We start from the raw sequence: 24,650 nt of genomic DNA, 5'->3' as shown, positions 1-24,650 counted from the left end.
GAATGGGAGAAGATAATTGTAAATGACATATCTGATAAAGGGTCAGTATCCAAAACCTATAAAGAACTTATACAACTCAATACCGAAAAAACAATCCAATTAAAAATGGGAAGAAGACGGGGTGCCTGGGTGGCTCAGTGGGTTAAAAGCCTCTGCCTTCAGCTCAGGTCTCGGTCCCAGGGTCCTGGGATCGAGCCCTGCATCAGGCTCTCTGCTTGGTGGGGAGCCTGCTTCCTCCTCTCTCTCTCTGCCTGCCTCTCCGCCTACTTGTGATTTCTGTCTGTCAAATAAATAAATAAAATCTTTAAAAAAAAAAATGGGAAGAAGACATGAATAGGCACTTTCCCAAAGAAGACCTCCAGATAGCCAACAGAAACATGAAAAGATGCCCAGTATCACTCATCATCAAGGAAACACAAATCAAAACTACAATGATATATTACTTCACACTGCCAGAATAGCTAACACCAAAAACGCAAGACACAAGTGTTGGCAAGAATGTAGAGAAAAAGGAAACCTCTTGCACTGCTGGTGGGAATGCAAACTGGTGCAGCCACTCTGGAAAACAGTATGGAGGTGTCTCAAAAACTTAAAAACAGAGCTACCCTCAATGGGGTATCCTCAATGATCCAGCAACCACACTACTGGATATTTACCCAAAGAATACAAAATTCTAATTCAAAGGGACATATGCACCCCTATATTTACAGCATTATTCTTTTTTAAAGATTTTATTTATTTATTTGACAGACAGAGATCACAAGCAGGCAGAGAGGCAGGCAGAGAGAGAGGAGGAAGCAGGCTCCTTGCTGAGCAGAGAGCCCGATGTGGGGCTTGATCCCAGGACCCTGAGATCATGACCTGAGCCGAAGGCAGCGGCTTAACCCACTGAGCCACCCAGGCGCCCCTACAGCATTATTTATAATAGCCAAGATATGGAATCAACCCAAATGTCCATCAATTGATGAATGGATAAAGATGTGGTGTGTGTATGTGTGTGTGTATATATTATAAATATATGTGTGTGTGTGTATAAATACATGTACATATTTACTGGATTTACTCAGCCATAAAAAGAATGAAATCTTGCCATTTACAATGACATGGATGGAGTTAGAGAGTATTAAGTTCAGTGAAATAAGTCAGAGAAAGACAAATTACCATATGATTTCACTCATACGTAGAATTTAAGAAACAAAACAAATAAGCAAAGAGAATAAAAGAGAGAGAGAGGGGCAAATCAATAAACAGACCCCTGACTATATAGAACACACTGAGGATTACCAGAGGGGAGGTGGTTGGGGGGATGGGTGAAATACATGATGGGGGTTAAGGCGTGCACTTGCCTTAATGAACACCAGGTGATTAAAATAAAAACTTTTTAAAAACCCCAAAATTCAAGTATAAAATATTGAACTACAGTTCAAATATAAAATATTATGCTTATTTATTAATGACATTTAACTCCTCAGAGAGTATCACAATTTGCATAAAATACCAATTTGCTTATGTTTAGAATAAATGATCGCTTCACACCCTTAGGTAAAAAATTATATCAAAAGATCAAGTTGAAGTACACACAAAAAATATCTTCCCCAGTAACAAGGCCTTTATACACCTATAGATGTTCTTTCATGTAACTCATAATAACACAAAAACAAAGCTTTTCACCAAAAAGGAATGGTTAATTACTTAGTAGAATATTTTAAATGTCTTTAAATGAAAACTACAAAGACTATGGAACAATAATTAAAACATTATTAATATAATATTAATGTTATTGTTATCACAGTATTAATGCTGTTACTATCAAGACAGTACATTAACATTAATTAAAAATTATGGGGTATCACATTTGAATAACCCTACGATTACTACTATATAAAGTATTTATGCATGTAGATAGAGACATTAAGGCTGATGATTAGCTCTTTTTTTTTACATTTTTGAATTATCACTTTAAATTTTTTTAAAACAAAAGTTTTCAGAGTGATTTTCCCTTATCTTTACCTTATTATTGAATAAAAACCTTAAAAGAACAGACCCATGAGGAAAAAAAAAAAACCTTTATTTCACTGTCATCTTCTTTTAGATATATATGATTTACTACTAATAAAAAAATAAAAAACTCCTTGACCTCAAAACATTACCAACAGAATTAATATTTGCCCCATAATTTTCATTTTATTTTATTTTATTTTTTTAATAATTTTTTAAGGTTTTATTTGTTTGACAGAGAGTGAGAGAAAGCCCAAGCTGGGAGAGTAGCAGGGGGGAGGGAGAAGCAGGCTTCCCACCGAGCAAGGAGCCCGATATGGGGCTCGATCCCAGGACCCTGAGATCATGACCCGAGCCGAAGGCAGAGGCTTCAACCCACTGAGCCACCCAGGTGCCCCTGCCCCATAATTTTTAGAGTATTATGTATACTATATGGCTAAGAAGCAGAATTATAAAGACATACCTTTTCGTAAGGGTTGCGGCATCATTAAGATCTGGATGAGCAAAAGAGATGTAACATCATGATAAAGAACCGGAACCTCAGGCTGTTGTTCTTCATTTCCCTGCCTAAAAGAAAATGCATAATCACTTTAGACAATATTGTATATCTTTTCTAATTCATTTTATATTTCCCATATATGTCTATGGAACAGAAATCAAACTTTCATAAACAACTAAGAAATCTCAAAAGAAAAAGTTAGGGGCCATATTTTTTTTACTTAAAAATATAATCTTTATATCCATATATTCCCTTGACTCTGCCTAATATGAAAAAATTACATAGAAAATTTATTAGATCTTACTTAAGTAAACAATTGGGATACATTAACTTGATATGAAATTTTTTTAATTTCTTAAATTACAGAAATTAAATGAAGGATTAATTGGAACTTTAGAAGATTAGTTTCACTATAAGTGGAGTGAATATAGGATACTTGCCATCACAAACCTTGCACTACGGAGTAAATGTTCACATTATTAAAAAAGAACAGGTACAATTCAAAAACAAGTTATACAGAAAAGGAATGATTTATATATTTTGTTAACAAGTTGTTTCAATTTTATGACTATCATAAAAATTCAAAAAATCTTTAAAATTTTCAAAGTTTCCAAAAAAAGATAATGATAGCCAAAGCAGAACTTAAAACACACTATAAAAGACAAAGTAGTAAATTGTAGGAATGTGGAGTACTAAGAGAAACACAGAATATATTCCAAAGCAGATCTCATTCTAGATCTATAAGAATTTTTAAAACCCTATAAAAGGAAACATTTTTTAATTATAGGTTTAATTTTTAATGTCAGGAAACAAAAACAAATCTTATGCTTCTAGAACTGACTAAATTTGAAACTATAATTCAGACTAGATTTACAATGAACAAAAACTGTTCAACACTTTTTTTTTTTTTTTTTAAAGATTTCACCTATTTATTTGACAGAGAGAGATCCCAAGTAGGCAGAGAGGCAGGCAGAGAGAAAGGAGGAAGCAGGCTCCCCGCTGAGCAGAGAGCCCGACTCGGGGCTCGATCCCAGGACTCTGGGATCATGACCTGAGCCGAAGGCAGAGGCTCCAACCCACTGAGCCACCCAGGCGCCCCTGTTCAACTCTTTTGTTAGGCTCCATCATTGACCAAATACTGATCACTTCCTATATGTCAGGCACTAGACACACTGATGAGTAAACCAGTGCCTGCTGTTCTGAAGTTTTTAAGTGCCAGGGGAAGACAGCTCTTTAAATGTCTCCATTCTCTACACCAATATCCCTTAAATTAACTTGTCTCTCTCTCCAAAGCTAACTTTCCGTTAATGCTATGAAACCTACTATTTGTCTCTCCAGTCTCTCTTTTTTAGAAGCCCAAAGTTCTTTTTTTTTTTTAAATGGGGGAGCGGCTAACATTCACTCATCTATTATTTGAATCCCCCCAAAAAGGGTTTTCCACATGGTCAACAATGACCTCCTATTTACAAAATCTAGTGGATATTTTTCAATCATTATCTTATTGACCTTTAACTCTGCATACAGTTGAACATATTTGTCTGGAAAATTCTCTTGGCTTTTGTGAAACACTCTCTCAGGTTCCCTTCTAACTTTCTGATTACTCTACTTTCGTTTTCTTGACAAGTTCTTCCTCTGACTAACCTAGAAATGGTGGTGCTTCCCAAGGCTCCAATTCCCACTCTCTTTTAACATAAAGCACTCATTTTGAAAGACTTCCTAACCCAATCACCAGCTATACATTGATGACTTCCAAGTCTGCATCTTTAGCTATGACTCTCTTACACTCTCTATCTGAATACTCACTATCTCCACTTGTATATCTAAGAGGAAGCTCAACCTGAGCTTGCCTGAAACTGAACTCATACTCTATTCTACACCCACAATCCCTGTCCCCAGTCATAACCAATCAACTCTCTCTTCTGTGTTCTTAGTCTTGATGTGGTCATTTATTATACCCTCTAGCATTTAGCACAATGTCTGAATGCAATATAATATATACAACACTAAAAATATAATGAATAGATAAGGCAGGATCTTGGGGAATATCCTGAACCTACCTTCTCTTATTCACCCCATATTTATCAATAAGTCCTAACAACTATCTTTATTTTCTTTGTCCTCTCTATAGCCACTGCCTTCTCACTATTCAATCTCCACAATTTTATGTTCTCCCAATTCATCCTCTACACTATTAAGTGCCCTGGAAAAAAAAGAAAAAAAGGAATCTTTCACGGAAACTATATCTTGTTTGCCATCATTTTCCTGATGCCTGATTAAAACAGTTTATAAAAACCAGCTGAATAAATTTAAAAATGAAAAATGAATGGATGGCTAGATGGAAAAACAGGTGGAAAAAGAGACAAAAACTAGTTGGCTAAGACTACAGAGCATCAAGAGAGAAATAAAATGCACTGAGGGAAGAAACGTCAGAGAAAATCACAAACTTTAACAAAATTAGGGCCTATAATTCCTATATGTATTTGTATTTCTCTGGTTTTACCACAGTTCCTTTAGTGAAATGAACAAAATGCCTCCAAAGGAATTATGCAAAGAGGATAAAACCTGTTCCCAAATAGTAAGAGGAAAGTCCTTGCAGACCTATGGATGATAAAGAAAGTGGTAAGAAACATGTCCATTAAAAACTACTTAGAGGGGCACCGGGTGGCTCATTGGGTTAAGCCTCTGCCTTCAGCTCAGGTCATGATCCTACGGTCCTGGGATCGAGCCCCACATCGGGCTCTCTGCTCAGCAGCGAGCCTGCTTCCTCCTCTCTCTCTGCCTGCCTCTCTGCCTACTTGTGATCTCTGTCTGTCAAATAAACAAATAAAATATTTAAAAAAGAAAACTACTTAGAATAAAAATGACTTTGGATTATCAAACTACTGTATTAAATCTAACAGCTGACAAAAGACTCATACTTAGAATTCAAACGAACTTTATGGATCCATTTAAGCTAACCCAATCTCACTTCTATGCAAAGATAAATTTTACTGGACAAAAGTCAGAGAGGCTTAAGAACTTCTTGCATCATGACCTAAAAGACTGAAAATTACAGAGATTTTAGGTATAGAAAATAAAAATATCCCCAAATGAATAAATTAAATATAGTTTCTTAAAAAAAATATAGTTTCTTAAAAAAAATATAGTTTCTTAAAAAATATAGGGATATTATAAGCAACTGAAAAGTTTAAAGGGCTAACATAAGTCTATATTCTCATTTATTTTATTATGTGTCGATAATTTTTTTGTAATAGAAGCAATCTGTCTCAAATTCAGAGGTTAATTATTTTGCTATTATGTCTTGTTTGCTTATTATTATTATTGTACTGACCTTCAATTATTTAAAATCAGTCTAAATCTCCATATGCATGGACAACTATACTTCAGATTATATCCTCTATTATAATTATTCATATACACTTGTTAAAAATTTAGCAATCTTTATATTAAATATAATTGAGAATGTATAATTAAGAAAAATTTCAAAACTATAATGATACAAAAAAGAAATTTAAAAATGGGGAATGTTCTGGGGTCCCTGGCTGGATCAGTTGGTAAAGCATGCAACTGTTGATCTTGGGGTCATGAGTTCAAGTCCCATGTTGAGCTTAATAATTACTTTTTAAAAAATGGGGAATGTTCTTAGTTGGGAAACTGTCTCTATAAAGATAACTATTTTCCCCAAAATTAATTTACGAATTTAAAATAATTCTAATCAAAATCTCAAGTGAAGGTAAGGGCTTAGAAAATGGTTCTAAAGATCATCTGGAAGAATAAGCAGATGAGAACAGTAAAGGAAAATTGGGAAGTAGGGGACGGAGTTGGAGGTGGAAGAAATGAGAGAAGCCTAATCTAACCAGAGACATACACATAACATGTCTTCCCAATAACTAAACCCGAATGGTTCTATCACAGACTATAGGCTTATAGGTCAATAAAACAAAGTGGAAAGCCCCTCATCAGAACCATAACATACAAAAAGTTAGAATAGGGACGCCTGGGTGGCTCAGTTGGTTAAGCGGCTGCCTTCGGCTCAGGTCATGATCCCAGCGTCCTGGGATCGAGTCCCACATCGGGCTCCTTGCTCATCAGGGAGCCTGCTTCTCCCTCTGCCTCTGCCTGCCATTCTGTCTGCCTGTGCTTGCTTTCTCTCCCTCTCTCTCTCTCTGACAAATAAATAAATAAAATCTTTTAAAAAAAAATTTAGAATAAAAAAAAATGGGATATAAAATTGCTAAAAAATTAGCTAGTTATTTAAAAATAAATCTTAAATCTTCACGCATTACTGATGAAAACAAATTCCAACATTTTAAAAAACCACCCCATAAGAAAATTCTACAAAGAATATATGAGTAGGTACTGCAAACCCTAAGGCAGGAAACACAATGTAATGCAGGTTCTAAAGGTAAACACCAGAACTTGGATGGGCTAGATAGGTATTCTAAATATGAAAGGAACCAGAAAAAATAAGAAATACAGGGCCTGACTGGTTTGCCTAAATGAAATTTTCAAACCTTAATATGTCAAGAAAAGTAATATAAAATTAAAAGGCAAACATATTTTGGAAAAAAGTTTCAACATCTATGAAAAAATAAGGTTTATTACTTTAAGCTGTAAAGAATCACTCAGATAATTTTTTAATTCTTTATTTAAATACAATTTAGTTAACAGATACTGTATTACTAGTTTCAGAGATAGAATCTAGTGATTCATTATTTGCATACAACACCCAGTGATTATTACATCAAGTGCCCTCCTTAACACTCAGCACCCAGTTACTCCTTCCTCCCACCGACCTCCCCTCCAACAAACTTCTGTTTCCTAGAGTTTAGCATTTCGTGTGGTTTGCCTCCCTTCCTACTTTCATCTTATTTTATTTTCCTATATTCATCTGTTTGGTAATAGATAATTTTTAAAAACTAAGATGTCAACAGAAAAATGGGCAGATGTTCTGAATATAAAATTCACAAAGAATGTACACAAATAGCTAGTAAACATGAAATATTTATATAAAGTTAACTTTACTTTTGTTTTACTAAAAAAATTTCTATTACTTTGGAATCCCATTTTTTTAATCTATCAAACTAGCCCAAAATATGTTTTTAAAGTGATAATACTCAAGAGTAACAGAAACAGGATTATCTCTGCATTGCCAGTGAAAGCTAATCTAGGTACAATCTTTCCAAAAACCAATACTGTGCTATGTAACACAGTGCCTGACATACAGTGAATATTTCTCAAATAAATGACTAAATACATAAAATATTTATATGCTTTCACATTATTACAGAGTTCTGAGATTACATCTGACATGTCAAGAAGTGCTTAATACATCATCTGATATTATGGTAGAAAAGGAGAAACAATTTAAAAAATTAACAATAGGAATGAATACATAAATTAGGTATGTTTAGAAATGTTTAATGATGTGGGAATTTGGGTGTTATGTGTTAATTTTAAAAAGCAGATTCTAAAGAAATTTTTAATGATGTGGAAATTGGGGTGTTATGTGTTAATTTTAAAAAGCAGATTCTAAAACTGGTATAGTATGACTCAAAAAGTATTTAAAAATTTAAAATATATATACAGAAAAAAAAAGAAACTGGAAATAAGTATCTCAAAATGTTAATAATGTTAGAGGAATTCCCAGAAAACAGGACTGATTTCTCCCCCTCATATTTGGTCTCCTTTTTATAGTTCATGAATTCATGAAACTATAATAAACTATATATAACATGTGGGTTACAAGATTTTGGATTCTTTCGGGGAGAGAGTCCAAGACAGTGGAGGAATAGGAAACCTTAATTTCATCTGGTCCCAGAAATTCAGCTAGACAGCTATCAAACCATTCTGAACACCTGCAAACTGAACTAGAGATCAAAGAAAAGAATAGCTGCAACTATAGAAAAGTGACCACTTTCTTCAGGGTAGGACATGTGTAGAAGTGAATCTGAGTAAACATATGGGAAGCTAGACCGTGGCAGGAGAGAGCCTCCATCAGCCAGCTACTGACAAGTGACAGAGTAGCGGAGCACAAAACTGGAACTTCTGGAAGTCTGCTCCAATGAGGGATGTCACTCCAGTGGATAAGCAGGCCGGGTGGAACCTTCCCTGGGACGGTGTGGCCCGAGGATCCCTGGAGTCACAGGAAGATGGAGGCAGGGCAGGGGGGAGCACCTGAGTGCAACAGACCTCCCAGGTATTGGAGTGGGGAAGCTGACTGCAAAGAGTGAGCCCAAGAGTGGGCTCTCAGTTGGGGGTTGCCATAAACCGTGATCTGGAGCACAGTCAGGCCACTACTCTTCATGCAGGGGCCCAACAAGTAGCAGATCCAGGGAGACTCCCCTTCCTACCCTGGGAAAAGCAGCGCAGGATTGCACCACAGGAGCATGCTGAGTTTGGAGACTCCAAACGGTGTCTTGTACTGAGATAGAAATGCTCCGTCATAGGCTGGGTAAACATCAAGTGCAGCCAGAGACCAGGAAGACAGGAGTGACTGACTGCTTTTCTCTGAGCGCCCACTGAGGAGTGGGGCCCAGAGCTTTAGGCTGGGGCCAGAGATTGGGGGTCACCATTTTCATTCTAATCCTCTAAAGCTGTGCCAAAAGCCTTCAGGGAACAAAAGCAACATAAAGCAGTAGAAAGCAGATTACTTAGCCTGTCCCCAGGCAAGGTTGGTACAATTCTGCCTGGGGCAAAGATATCTGAGAATCAGTGCAACAAAAGATCAGCAAGAATGTCTAGCCAACACCAAGTTTACCCATCAATGAGAACTGCAAAACTACAGTACAAGGGGAATATAGCACATAGAACTCTCGGCCTTTGCCCCATGATTCTTTAGTCTTTCAACTTTAATTTTTTCTTAATTTTATTTTCTTTTTAAAAAAACATTTCTTCTTTCCTTTTTCAACCTTATCATATCCGTTTTTAATATCTTTTTAATTTTTCATTTTTACAGTCACATTCTATCCCACCACTGTATTTAATCTTATTTTTATATATAGATGGTTCCCTTTCTTTAAAATTTTGGGATGCAATTTCTTCTAACAGACCAAAACACACCCAAAATCTAGTGTATGGTTCTGTTCTATTCACCTGTCTAATCCTACACTTTTTTTTCTTTCTTCTTCTGTTTTGTTTTGTTATTTTTTTGAGATTTTATTGTTTTACTAAAATCTTTTTAATTTTTAAATTTTCATTCTTACGGTTACATTCTATCTTTTCAAGGTATTTAATTTTATTTTTCTATATATAAGTTTTTCTTCCCTTACAATTTTATGATGTAGTCTCCTCTAACAAACTGACCAAAATACACTCAGGAAATAGTGTATTGCTCTGTTCACCTGTCTGTTTATATCCCTTCCTTTTGATGTTGTTGTTTTCTCTCTTTTGTTTTTTCTTGTCATTTAATTTCCATTTTTATAGTTACAGCCTATCCTTTTATTTTATTTAATTTTATTTTTGTACATATATGGTTTTTTTTTTTCTTTACAATTTGGGGATCTAGTTTTCTTAAAAAAAAAAAAAAACAGACCAAAATATACAGAGAATCCAATGTATTGCCTTATTCTGCTCACCTGTTTGATTCAACTCCCCACCCTCACTCCACCCAGTTTCAGGTTTCTTCTGATTTGTTTAGCATGTATTTCTCTGGAGTCATTGTTGCCATTTTAGTATTTTGCTCTCTTGTTCATCTATTCTTCTCTAGACAGAATGACAAGATGGAAAGACTCACTTAAAAGAGAGAACAAGAGGCAGTGCTGACTGCCAGAGACCTAAGCAATATGGACATTAGTACGATGTCAGAACTAGAGTTCAGAACAACAATTATAAAGAAATAGCTGGGCTTGAAATAAGCACAGAAGACACTAGAGAATCCCTTTATGGAGAAATAAAAGGACTAAAATCTAACCAAGTCGAAATCAAAAAGGCTATTAATGAGGTGCAGTAAAAAATGGAGGCTCTAACTGCTAGGATAAATGAGGCAGAAAAGAGATTTAGTGATACAGAAGATCAAATGATGGAGAATGAAGAAGCTGAGAAAAAGAGAGAGAAACAACTACAGGATCACAAGGGGAGAATTCGAGAGATAAGTAAAACCATAAAGCAAAGCAGTATTAGAATAATTGGGATTCCAGAAGAAGAGGAAAGACAGAGTGGGACAGAAGTCAGATTGGAGCAAATTGTAACAGAGAAAGAACTTCACTATTCTGGGGAAGAAAAAAGGCATCAAAATCCAGGAGGTACAGTGAACCCCCCTCAAAATGAATATAAATAAGTCAACATCCCAACATATAATAGTGAAACTTACAAATCTCAGAGACAAAAAGAAAATTCTGAAAGCAGTGCAGGACAAGAAGTTTGTAACCGACAAAGGTAGAAACATTAGACAGGCAGCAGTCCTGTCCACAGAGACCTGGCAGGCCAGAAAGGACTGACATGATATATTCAATGAGAAAAATATGCAGCCAACAACACTTTTATCCACCTAGGATGTCATTTCAAAATAGGAGTGATAAAAAGGTTCCAGGACAAACAGAAACTAAAAGAATTTGTGATCACCAAACCAGCCCTATAAGAACTACTGAAAGAGGTTCTCTAAGCAAAGAAAGATCCCAAAAGTAACATAGACCAGAAGGGAACAGCAACAACATACAGTAACAATCCCCCCACCCCACTCCCCACAGGCAATACAATGGCACTAAATTCGTATCTTTCAATAGCCACCCTGAATAGCTCATCACTCAGCATCACGGAAATGCAAATCAAAAGCCACAATGAGATACCAACTCACACCAGTCAGAATGGCTAAAATTAACAAGTCAAGAAACAACAAATGTTGGTGAGGATATGGAGAAAGGGGAACACTCTTACAATACTGGTAGGAATTCAAACTCGTGCAGCCACTCTGGAAAACAGTATGGAGGTTCCTCAAGAAGTTGAAAATAGAACTACCCTATGACCCAGTAACTGTACTACTGGGGATTTATCCCAAAGATACAAATGTAGGGATCCGAAGGGGCACCTGCACCCCAATATTTATAGCAGCCATGACCACAATAGCCAAACTATGGAAAAGGCCAGAAGTCCATTGACAGATGAATGGATAAAGATGTGGTGTGTATATATACAATGGAATAATATACAGCTATCAAAAAAATGCCTTGCCACTTGCAACGACGTGGATGGAACTAGACAGCATCACGCTAAGTGAAGTTAAGTTAATCAAAGACAATTATATGATCTCACTCATATATGGAATTTAAGAAACAAGGCAGAGGAGCATGGGGAAGAGAGGGAAAAAAATGAAACAAAATGAAGCAAGAGAGGGAGACAAAAGCATAAGAGACTCCTAATCTTAGGAAACAAACTGAGTGTTGCTGGAAGGGAGGGGCATGGGGGGATGGAGTAACTGCATGATGGACATTGGGGAGGATATGTGTTGTAATGTGCACTGGGTATTATATAAGACAAATGAATCACAGACCTGTACCCCTGAAACAAATAATATCTTCTATGTTAATTTAAAAAATAATTATAAATCAATCAATCAATCAATCTTGTAGGTTCTTTCATTTTTTCCCCTCACCATTTTTGCACATTCTAAACATTGTACAATATAATTTTTATAATCAGGAAAGAAATTTACAAAAATAATAATAACCTGTAGCTCGTTAGCTACAAAGACAAAAACAATCATTCTGAGGACAGAAAAATGGATCTTTCCTGGCACATAGCAGGCACATAATCAGAATGAATGAATATAGAAAAAGAAACAAAAATTTTGACTATAGGGTTTAATACCATCATTGTGATAACTATTCTTTTAATGTTTAATATTTTAAAATACAAAAAAAATTTTAAATACATAATTGTTTCTATTTCTTAAAGTTTTTAAATAATCTTCAAAATCCAGATTATAAAACTGCATACTTCTATTAGCTCTATGAATGATAAGAGGAAAAGGGTGTGTTAGATTTAATAGGCTTGAGTTTCCATTTTTTTTAAACCAAAGTCATTATCAATACAATGAGATAAAGATAAATAACTTTCAAGAAGATTTAAAAAAAGGTATATATGAGAAACCCCTAACATTAGACACAGAATTTTATATTCAGAAAGTATTAAAAGTAAGAAAATAGAAAAAGATATTCAATCTTCTAAAATCTAATATATAGGTAAGAAACACAGATATCAACTATAATATTATAAGTTAGTGAATTAATGAACCATAAAATTGAGAACAAATACAGGGGTGCGGAGGGGGGGGTTAACCAGATTTTTCAGAAATTACTCGGATCTCTTATTACTAAGAAAGGAAACAGAGTAATAGTTAGACTTAGGCTCTTGAGGGGCACCTGGGTGTCTCAGTTGTTAAGCATCTGCCTTCGGCTCAGTCCTGGGATCGAGCCCTGCATCAGGGTCCCTGCTCAGAGGGAAGCCTGCTTCTCCCTCTCCCTCTCTCCTGGCTTGTGTTCCCTCTCTCTCTGTCTTTCTCTCTGTCAAATAAATAAATAAAATCTTTTAAAAAAAAAACAACAAAAAAAGACCTAGGCTCTTGAATCAGAAAGATATGAATTCAAATGCCACCCCTATTTCTTAACGGCTATATCCCCTAAAAACCAGGTTAATTAATATTTCTTTTTTTCTTTTTTTTTTAAGTAGGCTTCATACCCACCATGGAGCCCAGCATGGAGCTTGAACTCACAACCCTGTGATCAAGACCTGAGCTGCGCTGAGATCAAGAGTCGGATGCTTAACTGACTGAGCCACCCAAGCACCCCAATTATTTCTTAAGCCTCAGGTTCTTCATATGTAAAATTTGGGATAACAATGGTACCTCATGTATACAGTTATAGTGATGATTAAATGAGATTATATATGCAAAGCACAAAATTACCTAGTATGAAATAATCACTGGTTAAGTGTTCATACATTTACTACTAACCTAGTGGGTATTAAATCTTAGGGGTTGATAGGAACACATCTGACAAATAGTATTATTGAAAGCATCATACCTATGTCTCGTCTTTAAAACCTTTACTTCATCAATACTACACTTAGGAAAACTTTTGTTTGCTAAACATCTTTAGACTCAGAGAATTAGGTCTTCTAATATTTTACTAGTACACCATCCCTGCCTTTGAGTATGTAAGTCTAGCTAGGAAAGAAAATTACTAGCTAATGTCAAGAAATTTAACTTTCCTTAGCCATAACATGCAAAATACTCATGGCTTGCTAATTTTGTCTATAAACACAAAACATAGACACATTTTTTTTTTTGAGAAGTAGCAGGACATATTCATAGCTTCAAAGTATCTCCCCAGAAGATAACTGTAATTACTGATTACAAAGGATAAAATAATAAATTTACAGTTGAAAAGCCTGGCAGATGCCACATTAACCCATTATCATCAATAACAACACAAATCAACAGCATGTACCTCCTAATATGATGCACTAAAAAGAATATATTACTTTTGATATTTCTGCCAAAGGTTTATCATCTGAATCTAACCACAAGGAACTACTGAACAAAAATAATTGAGGGATTCTACGAAATAATCGGCCTGAGTTCTTTAAAAAAAAAAAAAAATCAATGTCATGGAATACAAAAAAAAGGTTGGGAACAATTTCAGATTAAAGGAAATTAAAGAGATAGGACACTCTAAATGCAAGCACAATCTTCGATTCTCTTTGCATTGCATTTGTATTTCTAAGACATTTCTGAAACAACTGGCAAAAGGTGAGTAGTTCTGTATGAGATAGGGGTCAATATTATTACTTCTCGTATAAATTTCCATTTAACCTTGCACTGTTTACTATAAAGACTAGACTTCCCTCACTGTTCCTCAGTGCCATCTATGCTTTAATTCCAATATCCAGACATGTGTGGGTCTGGTCTGTTTTAATAAATAAATGCAAATGCATTTTATCAGCCCTACTTGATTAACACAAATGGTGGCATAATGCACACATTTTTTTTCTCCTGTATTTTCCTCCTAACATTGTATCTTGATGGAGAGCTTTTCATATCAATAAACAAAGTGCTTTCTCACTTTTCTTTCCATTTCTTTCTTTTTTTTTTTTTGATAGCTGTTTTATTTTACTATTGTATGGAGGGCAACGCAATAGGACATCTGTTAGCTATACGGACAAAAATAAAACTGGATCTGTTCCTTATATCAGATATCATGGCAAATTCCAAATAGAGATCTAAATATAAAAACTGAAGTCACAGAAGTATTAGAAGAATCATAAACCTGATAAGAGGTTAATATCCAAAATATATAAGGAATTCATACAACTCGATAGCAAAAAAAAAAAAAGCCAATTAAAAAATGAGCAGAGGATATAAACAGACATTTTCCCAAAGAAGACATACAGATGACCAAGAGGTACTGAAAGATGTTCAACACCACTAATCACCAAGGAAATGCAAGTCAAAACCAAAATGAGATATCACTTCACAATTGTTAACATGGCTATTATCAAAAAGAAATACCAAGTATTGACAAGAATGTAGAGAAAAGGAACCTTTGTGCATTGTTGGTAGGAATGTAAACTGGTACAGCCATTATAGTAAACAGTATGGAGGTTCCTCAAAAAATTAAATATGACTACCATATGATCCAGCAATTCCACTTCTGGGTATTTATCCAAAGGAAATAAAAACAGTAACTCAAAAAAATACATGCAACCCCAAGTTCACTACAGCATTATTTACAGTCACCAACACGAGGAAACAATCTAAGTGTCCATCAATGGATGAGTGGATAAAGAAAACATCACACACACACACACACACACACACACACACACACACACACGAATATTATTCAGCCATTAAAAAAAGGAAACCCTGACATTTTTGACAATAAGGATGGACCTTGAGGACATTATGTTAAGTGAAATAAATCAGCCAAAGAAAGACGAATACCATATGATTTCACTTATGTGTGGAATCTTTTTTTAAAAAATTAACTCATAGATAAAAGAACAAATTGGTGGTTGTCAGAGATGGTGGATGGTGAGTAAGCAAAATAGGTGAAAGTAGTCAAATGGTACCAACTTCCAGTTTAAAATAAATAAGTCATGGAGACGTAATATACAGCAGGATGACTATAGTTAATAATACCGTGCTGTGTATCGGAAAGTTGCTAAGAAGTTGCCTGGGTGACTCAGTCAGTTAAGCGTCTGCCTTCAGCACAGATCATGATCCCAGGATCCTGGGATGGAGTACCAAATCAGACTCCCTGGGAGTCTGCTTCTTCCTTAGCCCCTCTCTCCCAACACTTGTTCTCTCTTGTGTTTGAGCAAAAATAAGTAAAATTGGGGCACCTGGGTGGCTCAGTTGGTTAAGCGGCTGCCTTCGGCTCAGGTCATGATCCCAGCATTCTGGGATCGAGTCCCACATCCTTGCTCTGCAGGGAGCCTGCTTCTCCCTCTGCCTTTGCCTGCCACTCTGCCTGCCTGTACTCTCTCTGACAAATAAATAAACAAAATCTTTAAAAAAAAAAAAAAAAAGTTGGTAAGAGAACTTAAAAGTTCTCATCACAAGAAAAAAAGTTTGTAATTATGTGCAGTGACAGACGTTAACTAGACTTACTATGGTGATCATTATACAATATACAAATATCAAATCACTATGTGGTAATCAGTTTCATTCCTCCTAAACTAATATGATGTTGTATGTCAATTACATCTCAATTTAAAAAAAGAAATAGGAAAAGAAAACCCAAGTGAATTTCTTTATAACCAGGCAGTGGGGTAAGACCTGAATAAAGAGAAATCAAATTCCAGAATTAATAAATGAAAAGATTATGAAAATGACATTTTAAAAAACTTTGGATGGCAAAAAAAAATCATAAAATAAAAACATGTTTGACAATCTACTGAAATATATTTGCAACTTAAAATACAAAAGGCTAATATCCATAATCCATAAACATGTTTTTAAAATGAAGACGAAAAGACCAACAACTCAATATTTAGAAACGGGTAACAGATAAAGAGTTCTCAAAAAGAAATGCAAATGGGCATGAATGGGAGATAAAGGTCTCTGAATTGATCACACAGTTTTTCCTTTGGAAAAATATAAGCTTTATAAAATTAAATAAATCAAGGGGAAAAGGTAATCTTTACTGAGTAAAAAAAGAACTAAAACAAGTGAGTCTCACTATCAATCAAGTTGAAGGCAGAACAACACAAGAAAAAAAGTTACTTTAAATGACTTAAAAGCAATATTTTGCCTGTACATCCTTAGTGGTATATATTCTAGGTCAAAAGAACTTAAAGTCAGTAGTAGTATCATTTTTTCAAAATAATTATAGTTATACGTAAGTAATAGAAGTAGTAATAAAGTTAATATCATTATGAACCTAGATTTTCAAAGAAGAGAAAAAAGATGGAAATAACAAAAAGAAATAAAACGTAACTTTGCAATCTTACATTTGAATTACAAATATCAGTAAGAACTTGGGATCGTTATCTTATTTAAAAAAAGAAGACTTACGAGGTGCCTGGGTGGCTCAGTCAGTTAAGTGACCAATTCTTTTTTTTTTTTTTTTTAAGATTTTATTTATTTATTTGACAGACAGAGATCACAAGTAGGCAGAGAAGCAGGCAGAGAGAGAGGAGGAAGCAGGCTCCCTGCTGAGCAGAGAGCCCAATGCTGGGCTCCATCCCAGGACCCTGGGATCATGACCTGAGCGGAAGGCAGAGGCTTTAACCCACTGAGCCAACCAGGTGCCCCTAAGTGACCAATTCTTGATTTCCGCTCAGATCATTATCTCAGGGTCCTAAGATCAAGCCCCACATCAAGCTCCGCACTCAGTGCAAAGTCTGCCTGTCCCTCTCTTTCCCCTTCCATCCTCCCCCTGCTTGTCTGCTCTCTTTCTCTAAAATAAATAAATCTTCTTTAAAAGACTTCTGGGGTGCCTGGGTGGCTCAGTGGGTTAAAGCCTCTGCCTTCGGCTCAGGTCATGATCTCGGAGTCCTGGGATTGAGCCCACATTAGGCTCTCTGCTCAGCAGAGAGTTTCCCCTGCTCAGTTTCCCCACCCCCCACCCACCTGCCTCTCTCCCTACTTGTGATCTCTGTCAAGTAAATAAATAAAATCTTTAAAAAAAAAAACAAAACAGACTTCCTTACTGCCACTGGAATGGCCTATAAGCCTATAAATTATTGTGATAACACAATAGCTATATATACCCCTTAGCACCAAGATTATGATCTCTAAATACCATTTCCCAATAAAAGGAACTACTCAAAGAAATGGCTGATACCAGGTAGAGAGTGTAATATGTACAAAATAAGCCTAGGTTAACTTATTGTGCCAGAAAGTAAGGATATTATCAAAGACTGCTTGGATCATTTCGAAGTTCAACAGCAATTTTAAAGGGATTCTTACTAACCTAAAAGAGAACAATATATCTCTCTTCAAATTGGTGTCTTCACTTTCTTTGGGTAAATACCCAGAAGCAGAATTTGTGGATTGTGTGGTAGTAGTTGTATTTCTAGTTTTCTAAGAAACTTCCATAGCAGCTGCACCAATTTACATTTCCACTAACACTGTATGAGTGTTCCCCTTTCTCCACATTCTTGCCAGCACTAGGGAATAGATATACACACCCCTATGTTCACTGCAGCATTATTTATAATAGCCGAGATATGGAAGCAACCCAAGTGTCCATCAATGGATGAATAAAGATGTGATGTATACATATGTGTGTCATATATACACACCCTAGAACATTACTCAGCCATAAAAAAGAATAAAATCATGCCATTTGTGACAACATGGATGGACCCAGAGGGTATTATGCTTAGTGAAATTAAGTGATGGACAAATCCTGTATGATCTCACTCTTACATGTGGAATCTAAAAAACAAAACAACCAAGCAGACAAAACAAAACAGAAAGAAACTCATACATACAGGAAACAAACTGGTGGTTACCAGATTGGAGCGGAATTGGGGATGGGTGGAACAGGTGAAGGGGATCAAGAGGTACAAACTTCCAATTATAAAATAAGCCATGGGGATGTAATATACAGCAAAGGGACTATAGTATGTAATATTGTAATGACTTTGTATGGTGACTAGACTTATCGAGATCATTTTGTAACACACAAAAACACTGAATTTCTACGATGTGCACATAAAACTAATAGGATATGGTATGTCAACTATACTTCAATTAAAATTAAAAATAAAATAAAATAAAATGGGACAATTTACACCAAAAAGAATGGCTGAATGGAGTGAACACATCAAATATATAAAAATTATGAGATCAAATAAATAACCACAACTTATTGGTCACCACTGGAACCTGCTAGGGCATCAAGTCCCTTCTTTGAAAACTTATGAACTGGGAAATATCAAGCATTCATCCTGCCAAACTATATTTCAGGGTAACCAAATAGATGATATCAGAAAGCTTTTCTTTATTAAAAAATCATTCCTAGCTAATAAATCAGAAGGGAGGTTTTTTGTTTTTGTTTTGTTTTTACAAAATCACTCTTTTGAATCATCTAAGGGAATACTAGATTTAGGCAAGAATCATCAGGGGTGGGGCGCCTGGGTGGCTCAGTTGGTTCAGCATCTGCCTTTGGCTCACGTCATGATCCTGGGATGGAGCCCCGCATTGGGCTCTCTGCTCACCAGAGAGTCCACTTCTCCCCACCTCTCTCTCTGACCCTCCCTCCTCCCCACATCCCTAAACAACAATAATCAGGGGTTACAAAAATCACTTGGGTGTAAGGCTGACGGAGAACAATAAAGGGATCAAACTAAGGCTACCTGAACCCACTAATCAATTCTGACATAAAAAGAGGGGCAATAAGTCATTGTGTACCTCCATTCAAACGTTTTAACTGCTTAAAAATTAATGGATTCTTTAAGACATTTTCTAACTTGTTATGAATTTTTATACAATTTTTACAGAAAGTATAATGTTAAACTTTTTTATGTATTTGTATGTTTAAAAAGGAAAATTCACACATTCATAAAGAATTTTAATTCTATTTCAGTATGTAACATTTCTCAAAAACAGTTTTAATTGACTTTAATCTCCCAATAATACTTACTGTGAATTCTCCTCTTCTACTAATTGCGTAAGCTTTCTCCAGGGATTATACTCAGAATCAATGCTATAAAGCCGCATGTGCAAGGCTAATACATGGAACAGCTGATCTAAATAAATTGAAGAAAAGTTTTAATTAGAACATTCACACAATTCTTCCAGGACAAAATTCATATAAAATTTCTAGCTAATTCATGTGGAAATATTTCCCATCTTCATAATTATAATTCACCAAGTTTAAGTATCAACTACTTCACACTCTCTTTTAAGGTAAACTCTGAAATATTTATGCAAAAAATTACCACTAGAATCTGGACTATCCTTATGCTCAGTCTCAATACTGGAATGGTTCGTTCTCCTTATCTCCTGTCAGACCTACTTTTCCTTGGCTTTATGCATCAGACTTGACAAATGGTACTTCTCACACTTATGGCTATCCCTAACGAAGATTTACTATTATCAATACTCTAATCTGAGTAATACTGACAACGACATCCACATAAATTGCTGTTAGATGAAATTCTTTACATAGTATTTTCCCCTAAGTCCTCTTTAGACTGAGTTGTGACTTCATTATCTTTTGATTCTAATGAAGAAAAAACTGAAATAACGTTATTACTTAGCATAGCTACTCCAGCTATTTTCATTTCTTCTGTCTAAACCATACTAATAATCTACAAGTCTTAGCTTTCAAAAAAATCTGCTCATGACATTTGGGGAAAAAAGGTTTTTCTTTAAAATTTTAAAATCATTCAGAAGAAAATCCTAAATTTTGCTTTCATTTTCATTTTAATCCTTTTTGGGATTAAAAATGACAAGGAATGGATTAGATTATTCTGCCACAAATTCTCAAAAACATACGTGACACAAAAGTAATTTTTTGGAAAATCAGATAATACTTTCTGACATAGGACTAAAATTAACTCTTAAAACCAGACAGGGGGGTGCGCCTGGGTGGCCCCAGTGGGTTAAGCCTCTGCCTTCGGCTCAGGTCATGATCTCCTGGGATCCAGCCCTGCATTGGGCTCTCTGCTTAGCAGGGAGCCTGCTCCTCGCCCCTCCCCCCACCTGCCTCTGCCTACCTGTGATCTCTGTCTGTCAAATAAATAAATTCTTAAAAAAACAAAAACAAAAACAAAACAGACAGAGGGCAAATGGGTGGCTCAGTTGGTTAAGCGACTGCCTGAGGCTCAGGTCATGATCCCGGAGTCCTGGGATCAAGACCCACATCAGGATCCCTGCTCAGAGGGTAGCCTGCTTTTCCCTCTCCTCCCTGCTCCTGCCCTCTCTCATTAACTCTGTCTCTCTCCCCAGTAAATAAATAGATAAAATCTTTTTTAAAAAGAAAAAGAAAAAAAGCCAAATAACACACGCATTTTGTTGTCACTTATTCTCTAAATTAAAATCAAAAGAAAACAAGATTTTGTTTCTGAGCAACCAACTTAGAAACCAACTATATTTTAGATTAATTTATGATCTATCAATATGATTCTTGTGAGGGGGTGTAGTAATAGTAAAGGTAATAGTAGTAGTTTGGTTTGGGGAAGCTATTGTAAGGCATTATGAGAGCTATAAGATGAACAAAGTAAATATTCCACTCTGTGTGGCAGGTAGAGGAAATGGGAGGTGGGAAAGGGAACTGAATCTTAACACTCTATACATACCTGTAAGTTTCACCTTGATCTCTCTATAACAAACAGAAGGTAAATACCTCAACCTGCTTCGTCTCATGTTTATAGGTCAACCTACAGTACAAATCCTCTCTTAAAATTTCTTCATCCTATTAATACCCAGATTAGCTGAGTATTTGTTACATGCCCGGCGCTATTTGGAAATCATTTAACATAGATTATCTCAATTACTTTTCACAAAAATTCTACTTTGTTATCCCCAGTTTTGAGACCACTTAAGTTTCCCAAACTTCCAGTTTTTCCAGTAAACTTGTTCAACTAATAACACTGACAAAAGGGATGTTTTCAGCAGAGAAATAAAATGATGAACGATATACTGGTCATTTTATTTCAATTTAATTTTACATAAGAGATTATTTCTGCCAAGTACATAATGTATAATTGAAGTGTCTAAAACCTAAAAGTGTTTAAAAAAAAAAAAACAACATAAATTTCCCTAGCAGGAAAATATTTAACTCAAATTGCTAGGTGGAGAGTGTTACATTTTTTATATAGGTGTTAACTGAATTAAAGAGTTGTTTTTAACTACATCGGAAACTAAGTATGTACTACTATACACTGGCTAATTCAATTTATATTAAAATTTTTTTTAAAAAGCTGTTTTTGATACTTTCTTTCAATACGAAAGTCAATTATCAGACAGTTTATCTGATTTAATCAAAAGCATAGGAGTTGCAATTCTACTAACTTGTTTTGCATTGAAACCATGGTAGCATAGAAAAATGCTACAATCCATCTATTTTCCTAACCTCTAACATAATTAAAGAAACAAATGTTGAAGGAAACTTTTTTATCTCTTCTATTTCCTCATTTCTGCAAACGAGGAAATAGGCCCAGAGAAAGGAAGAACCTTGCCAGATCACCCTAATACCAATGGAAAAGCTAAGAAAAGAATTCATGATTTGCAACTTCCTTGTTATTTCTACCACTCTAGTTCTCCCTAGGGTTTTTACAATTAAAAGAAAAGTGCAATATTCCTTCTCTAACACAAACATACCCCTTTCCATTCCTATGAGAAACTGATATTGTAACCCTGATGCATCTTCTAAAGCTATTAATATAATATATAACAAGTGTCTTTGGTATTGATTTTAGAGCTGAAGACTACTAATAAGGTACATCTACCTTTGAAAAACAATGCTAGAAACCGCAAATAACTTCAGTAGGAAATAGAGAATTGGCCAAATAATAATCAACACCTTTCACTATTCATTGTATTCTTCAAAATTTAGTCTGAGGGCTATCAGTAATAAACTCTCATTTAGCAGCAAAAAGATCTCTTAACCAAGACAAATAATGACAGTAGTAGACTAAGGAGAACCTATGTTCATAATCGAAAAGTTAAAAACTGAAACTAATGGGAAAACATTTTTAAGTTTTATTTAAGAAATCTCTACACCCCATGTGGGGTTCAAACTCACAACCTCAAGATCAAGAGCTGCATGCTCGTCCAACTGAGAAAGCCAGGCACCCCAATGGGAAACTATTTTAAATTCCAACCATTTGTATGATATTTTAAAAACTGAGAAATAATTATATCAAGAAATTATATTATTTAAATCTTGAAAAACAACAGCAAAAAAAAAATAGATAACTTCTTTTCTGGAACAACATGTTTTAAGTTCTAAAGTTAGACCCACATTTATAAAAGAGTTTTGGAAATGAGAAACACCATTAAATTTATTTAGAGGTATGTTATGATTTTAACACATGTATAGGAGGCACCATTGTCTACTAGGAATCAGGAAGTCCTAGGTTTGAATCCAAGTTCTGTACTGATCATGTGTCCTTGGACAAAAGACCTTAGTTTTATTATCTGTAAAGTGGGAATAATGCCACCTTTCTGGCCTGTTATATAGCAATAATAGTTACAGTAATCGCATATATATGTAGTGTATAAATAGCTGTGCTTATACATATATATGTATATACACATATGGCTTGCAAGAATAAATTCCAAATAATAAATTTAATATTTATAAACTTGAAGTATTACAATTAAAATTAGAAATTATGGCATTACAAACATCAGGTCTCTACATAAAACTACCTCTCCACAAAAAATATAAATATATATTTTTAAATCTCGTCTTTTCTCTCTCTTCTCCTGAACTTTTGGTACTACTCATTCCTGGTTCTCCCTCAGTTCCATCTCAGTTACCTTTACACATTCTTCTTCCTTTGTTAAAACCCTAAATGCTAGGATTCTTCATAAGAAAAAGGAACCCTTCCTAGTTCTCCTTTCCTCTCATTCTGCACATACTATTTCACCAAATTCAACTGCCATGTCTACTTGTAAGTTTACAATTCATAAATTTCTCTAGCTCTTCAATGTTCAACAGGCACCACAAAATCAATGTATCTAAAAATAGACTGATTATATAGCCCAATCTGGGCTGCAATGTTTAGTTCCTCTTATAATCCCTATTTGGGGGAATGACATCACTGCCCCTACAAACACTAAAACAGAAACAAACAAAAAAACTTGGAGACTCAAATCCCACATCCTTGCGCTCCATAGCCAACTGATTAGCAATCCTACTGGTTCTACTTCTGTGATCCATCCTCTTCTGCTTCACTCTACAGCTATATCATTTCTCAACTGGATTACTCAACAGAGTGATCATTCAGCTTCATGCCTTTTGTTTCACTCTCTCCTGATCCCTGTAAACAATATGTCTATCACATTATCTCATAACTGGTTGGTAAACCAAAGAAGGAATAGGTTTCGAAAGCCCTTCATGAGATAACCTCTATCTTTTATTTCCTAACCTCCTTTTTCCCTTTGCTTTCCAAGTATTCCCCAGTGTGTCACGTTGTCTCATTCTGTCTCTGCAAGGTGTTCTCTCAGCTTAGAATAGTATATTCCTGTTCTCCAGGCAAACTTGACTCATCTTTCAAGAGCTAGCTCAAGTTCTCCTCTGTAAAGTTTTCTCTAATACTGTAACTGAGACAGAAGTAATCATCCTTTGCTTTATACATTCTCTATACCCTGAGTTAATTCTATCACTCATATAGTCCGGTAATTATTTTCACATGTTTTTCTCTCCTGTTAATGGTGAGCGCTCCCTGAAGAAGACAATTGTGTCCCTTCCTCTTTGTACTTTGTAGCCTAGCACAGTGCTTGGCATATAGAAGGATTTTAAGTATGCTGAATATTGCATGAATAAATCAACAGTCCTATAAAAAAATCATACAATATAAGCATAAAATTCATGAAGGATTTATACTCTTTTTAAATCATGACACACTGGCTCAGTAACCAAGAAGTAGGCCAATTAATCAGCCCTAATTTTATTGCCCCAAAGAGACTGACCTCTCAACTCTTAACTACTAGAGCAGTGCTTGACCTACTTGCTCTCACCATCTTCTT

At 35.3% G+C, this 24,650-nt stretch overlaps 1 protein-coding gene across 1 annotated transcript in view; it reads right to left on the bottom strand.

The window, feature by feature from the left end:
* The window catches only part of LOC111141672 (ubiquitin protein ligase E3 component n-recognin 3 (putative)), a 246,766-nt gene that overhangs the window by 53,354 nt on the left and 168,762 nt on the right, over positions 1 to 24,650 (bottom strand). The window contains exons 31-32 of the mRNA XM_022494416.1: positions 19,591 to 19,696; positions 2,462 to 2,565 (exon numbers count right to left, since the gene is read on the bottom strand). Of these exons, the coding sequence (XP_022350124.1) occupies positions 2,462 to 2,565; positions 19,591 to 19,696 (210 nt within the window). The remainder of the gene's footprint in view (positions 1 to 2,461; positions 2,566 to 19,590; positions 19,697 to 24,650) is intronic.

This window comes from Enhydra lutris, unplaced genomic scaffold (assembly GCF_002288905.1).
Source record: "Enhydra lutris kenyoni isolate GAN:26980312 unplaced genomic scaffold, ASM228890v2 scaffoldscaffold1, whole genome shotgun sequence".
Taxonomy (NCBI): Eukaryota; Metazoa; Chordata; class Mammalia; order Carnivora; family Mustelidae; genus Enhydra; species Enhydra lutris.
Note: the sequence above shows the minus strand (reverse complement) of the source record. Positions and strands in the feature narration are given on the sequence as shown.